This window comes from Penaeus japonicus, unplaced genomic scaffold (assembly GCF_977035675.1).
Source record: "Penaeus japonicus unplaced genomic scaffold, GWHDUDI00000001_assembly GWHDUDI00000012, whole genome shotgun sequence".
NCBI classification, from domain to species: domain Eukaryota; kingdom Metazoa; phylum Arthropoda; class Malacostraca; order Decapoda; family Penaeidae; genus Penaeus; species Penaeus japonicus.
Genome location: NW_028234414.1, coordinates 24372130 through 24377129, shown reverse-complemented (window position 1 = coordinate 24377129; position 5000 = coordinate 24372130). Strand labels below are relative to the sequence as shown.

The 5000-nt window shown below is 40.1% G+C and overlaps 1 protein-coding gene across 4 annotated transcripts; it reads left to right on the top strand.

The window, feature by feature from the left end:
- Nucleotides 1–185: 185 nt before the first annotated feature.
- LOC122263124 (uncharacterized) lies at nucleotides 186–3774 on the top strand. 4 transcript variants are annotated; one of them, XM_043031452.2, is made up of 3 exons: nucleotides 186–1625; nucleotides 1875–1940; nucleotides 2826–3774. In XM_043031452.2, exon 1 carries the CDS (start codon nucleotides 337–339, stop codon nucleotides 1621–1623), a length of 1287 nt encoding a protein of 428 aa, XP_042887386.2. In that variant the 5' UTR covers nucleotides 186–336; the 3' UTR covers nucleotides 1624–1625; nucleotides 1875–1940; nucleotides 2826–3774. The 4 variants fall into 4 exon arrangements, with proteins under 4 accessions (XP_042887386.2, XP_042887384.2, XP_042887385.2 ...); XM_043031450.2 differs by having other exon boundaries at nucleotides 187–1625; nucleotides 2852–3774; XM_043031451.2 differs by having other exon boundaries at nucleotides 187–1625; nucleotides 1871–1940.
- The last annotated feature ends 1226 nt before the right edge of the window (nucleotides 3775–5000 follow it).

Genomic DNA, 5000 nt, shown 5'->3' with positions numbered 1-5000 from the left:
GCACTCGTATGTTGTTTAGTATGATATCCGCAGTTACAAATGTTATACAATCTATCATTTATCTCTACAGATACAAACGAGTGCAAAGTCAATGAGCTGAGAGTAAGATTCTAAGAGCCCTGAAAGCGTACTTGGCAGTTTAAGGTTCACGCGGTACAGGGCACTGGTCTGTGCATGTGCACGTAGTGACAAGCAACAGCGTCGAGATCAGTTATCTAGTCGTCAGGGGAGAGGAAGCACGTCCATTCTCGTGGCTCGCCGACAACACCCGCTGCCTCGATCGTTGAAAAGTGACGTCGGTCGCCCCGCGGAGTTCGAAGGTGTGAGGAACCTTCAATGAGCAACGGAATGGTAAAAGGGATGTGGCTGTGCGGTCTCGCGCTCCTGCTGTTGGTGGTGGGGATGCTGCTGGTGGACGACGCAAGCGGGGCGCGCACGGCCTTGCAGTCCACGAAGGTGCTTAGGCCTGTTGGCAAGAACGTCACGCTCAAGGAATCGGATCGCGTGTATATCCACTCCGTTACGGACGCTGTGCAGTTCCAACTCTCCTCCAAGAACTGTGGACTTCTTCGGCGGTTTACAGTGAACTTGGAGGACCAAGTGAGCCCCGAGGGCTTCCTGATGGACGTCTTGGGCTTCCAGTGGTACTTGTTTTACTTCCACGCCAAGGGAGAGTTCTTGGAGTTGGTGTTTGAGGGGGTGTCGTCATACTTGATATCCTTCCGGTGGCCGTCGCTGGACACCTGTCTCGACAGTGCCGGCCTGACTTTCGTCTTCGATAAGAAGTCCGAAGTTGCTGTCCCGTACAACTCGAACAGCAAGCAGTCGAACCCGTACCCGAATCTCCCCAGCCTGGGCTATCCGGACGGGGATTACCGATACCTGCACACGACGACCCGCAGTCATGCCAAGGGGACATTCCACGCCTTCATCCCCGTCGGTGCGATGGTGCTCTTCGTGGGCGTGTGTGTGAGGTGCTGCCACTACTGCCGTTACAAAGCAGAGATGCACAAGAGGGCGCGGAGCATCGCCGACGCCGCCACCGAGGGCGTGGAAGCGGAGGTCGCAACGCCCCCAAGTCCGCCCCCGCAGGACTCGGACGCTCCCCCGAGATACGACGAGATCTGCATCAGCGAACCCCCTCCTCCGAGCTACGCCGAGCTCTTCCAGGTCGTCGCCGCATCCGGGGAGGACAAAGCGAAGGACGGACCGGGAGCAGCGGCGGAGGAGGAAGAGCAGGAGGACCACGCGCTCCTCGATGGTGTCCTCGCAAGCTCCCCGGCAGCGCCACAATACTCAGAGGTGATAGAACTTCCGCTCCAGCAGCAGGACTCGACGGCGCCAGATCCAGCAGCAGCAGCACAGCCCGAGAGAGCGACGCTGATTCCTCCATCGCAGGACACAACCGAACCTGTCACGCCCGGCGACCCTCCAAACCCATCCGCCTCTGCACGGGAGACGACCGCCCCTCCGACGGACGCCGCCGTCAGTAGATCCTCGGCGATGATGAGGGCGCTGACGTCGCTAAACCAGGCTCGACGGAAGACCCACTTCGCCTTCAGACGTCTGGTGGAGGAGAGGGAAGACCAGCGACACTTACCAACGTCTTCCCAGTTTAAGTGATGGTAAGATGACGTGATTTTTTTTTTTTTTTATACTTAAAGTGATAAATATACAGATTAAGAAAACAATAACATAAACATAAAGCTATTAGAATAGATATACATCTTAATAATACAATATAGTATCTGTGATAATTGCTTTGCTTTCTTTGAGCCGTTTGTATTTTCTCCCAGACCAATATTCCAAAAAATCTCTTATTCCCCGAAATCCATGATGGAATATGAGATTGATTAAGTTCATTGATTAGCCAGGTTGTAGTGCATGACCAACTTCGGTGACGGATTGCACATCAAGGGATCAAGATACATGTTGCGCTGGTGAGTGTACTTTTATTTTTTTCTTCTTTTTCTTATTTTTTAAGTGTCCATATATGAGATATTAGCACTGGTATCTATAGAACATCTATATAAAATGCATATAAATTTATGAGAATGTGATATTCATACCACTGTCGTCCTTCCTACAAATGTTTACTGATATATATATATATAGATATATAGATAGATAGATATATATATAGATAGATATATACATGTGTTTATATATGCATATATACACACACACACACACACACACACACACACACACACACACACACACACACACACACACACACACACACACAACACACAACACACACACACACAACACACACATACACAACACACACACACACACAACACAACACACACACACACAACACAACACACACACACACACACACACACAACACAACACAACACAACACAACACACACACAAACACACACAAATTCCAAACCACACACACACACACACACACACACACACACACACACACACATATATATATATATATATATATATATATATATATATATATATATATATATATATACATATATATATGCATATATTTAAACATATTTATTATTTATCCTCTAGTATTGTTTTTCCATCTGTATATATTAATATCATTATTATTATTGTTGTTGTTGTTATCATCATTATTATAATCATTGTTATATTACTATTATCATCATTATTATCATAATTATTATTTTACTATCATCATCATCATTATCATCCTTATTATAATCATTGTTATATTACTATTATCATCATTAGTATCATAATTATTATTTTACTATTAACATCATAATTATCATCATTATTACCGTGTTATTATCATTATCATCATTATCCCTACCATTTAAACCGCAGGGTGCTAACTCACCGTCCGTCCCCAGATACAGTGATGACCGGATTCCAAGTGACGCCACAGCAACGAAGCCTGAGAGAGAAAGAGAGAGGAGAGAGAGATAGAGAAGGCGCCCGAGAGACAGAGAGGGACAGGAGAAGGAGAGAGACAGCGGCAGAAAGAAAGCTAAAAGAGAGAGAGGAACAGCTTCTAAGAAAGAGTGTGGGGGGAAAGAGAGAGAGGGAAGGGGGGAGGGGGGAAAGGGGGATGGGGGGAGTGGGTGTTGTTGCGGGAGGATACGTCGATGTGTGCGTGTGCCGTTGCTTCCACTCTGGACTTTGAAAATGAACATGATTGCAACCTGCAAGCCGTATGAAGACCTTTATCTGCCTTGATTTATGAAAACTGGCGTTAGTTTCACCTTGAACAGTGAAACTGAGTTCTATTCTCATTTTAAGCCCCGGAAACGAACATTATTCTTTCCTTGAACCTCGAAAATAAGCTCTATATTTACCTTCAACTTTGAAAACGAGTCTTATCTTCACCGTAAGTCCCGTAAACGAGCGTTATTCTCACCGTGAAGTGTCAGAGCGCCGACTTAAAAAAAAAAAAAGAAAAAAAAAAAAAAAAAACGTTATGTATGAACCGGACGAATCTCTCATACCAGAAGCTTGTTAAGTGATAATTATCTTGCAATGAACTAGGTTGCCATGCGGTGCGAGTGCTTAATTGCATTTACTTTACTCATGATCATCGGTGATGATGATAATTAAAAATGTGTTAGTGATTAGTGCCAAATGTATATTTTTTCCGTGACCAAATGTGATACAAAATGTGTTAGTGAGAAATCTTGCATCTAAAAGTGTTGAATAAGTGCGTTGTCGTTTCCTGTTTGTGCTGCATTTATAAACTGTGATATTTTTTTTTTTTCGAAATATAAATATATATACTCATACATATACAATGCTAAAACTTTTGTTTCAGTGGATTATCCTTTCTTGCATTATTCTATGTGTGAGGCAAGTTAATTAGTGACTCATTATACGGAAGAAAGTTGTGATTGAATATCATGACATAATTAAGAGTTTTAATTAATCTTATAACACGCACGGAGGCCATATTGTGTTTACACGTTGGAAGATATACGCATGTCGTTCATCTTTTGTTTTTGTCGCTAGTCCTTTGTTTTCGCTCTGCTCGACCTAGTCGTCTCATATACATAACTTGCTTGCACACTTACTGATCTATTATTCATGCCAACGTGATTGCAGATTCTTGCAGTGTTGAGCAGTGTTCACAATACCGAGACACGAGCAGATAAGGTGACGTCACCAATCATCCTATGGCAATAACAGCTTGTTTAGAAGAAAAAAGATAACGTTTGATACTTTCGAAACATTTTAACTGGCCTACTTTCGCTTAATGTATTTCGTTGCATTTAATAAGATGTATGATTTGACCTTTCTATGACCCGCATGCACACTACTTCTTTGCTCTATCTATATCCATTATTATCATTATCATTATTATTATTATTGTTATTATTATTATTATTATTATTATTATTACTATTATTACTACTACTATTATTATTATTACCATTATCATCATCATCATTATATTTTATCATTATTATTATAATTATTATCATTCTTATTATCTTTATCATTATCATTATTACTGTTATCATCATTACTATTATCATTATAATTATTATTATAATTATTATTATCATCATCACTATTTTTATTGCCAGCATTATCATTACTATCATTACCATTATCATTAATGTTGTTATCATCATTATCATCATAATCATCATTCATGTTATTATTCTCCTGTATTATTCTTATTCTTATTTTTCTTTTTCGTTTTCCTGTTCTTATTATCATCATTAATGATAGTATTATCATTATCATTGCTATCGTTATTCTTATTCTTATTATCATCACTGTTATCATTAACCTTATAATTATCATCAATTATATTTTCATCATTATTATTATTGCTATTCCCATTCTTATTGTCATCAGTATTACGATTATTATTATAATTATTATTATGATGATGATTATTTTATTTTCATCATTATCCTTATCCTTATTATTATTATTATTATTATTATTATTATTATTATTATTACTATTATTATTATTATTATTATCATTATCATCATTATCATCATTACCGTATTTTTA

Coding starts and splice junctions, on each gene's coding strand:
- LOC122263124 (XM_043031452.2), top strand. CDS start 337: ATGAGCAACGGAATGGTAAAAGGGATGTGGCTGTGCGGTCTCGCGCTC.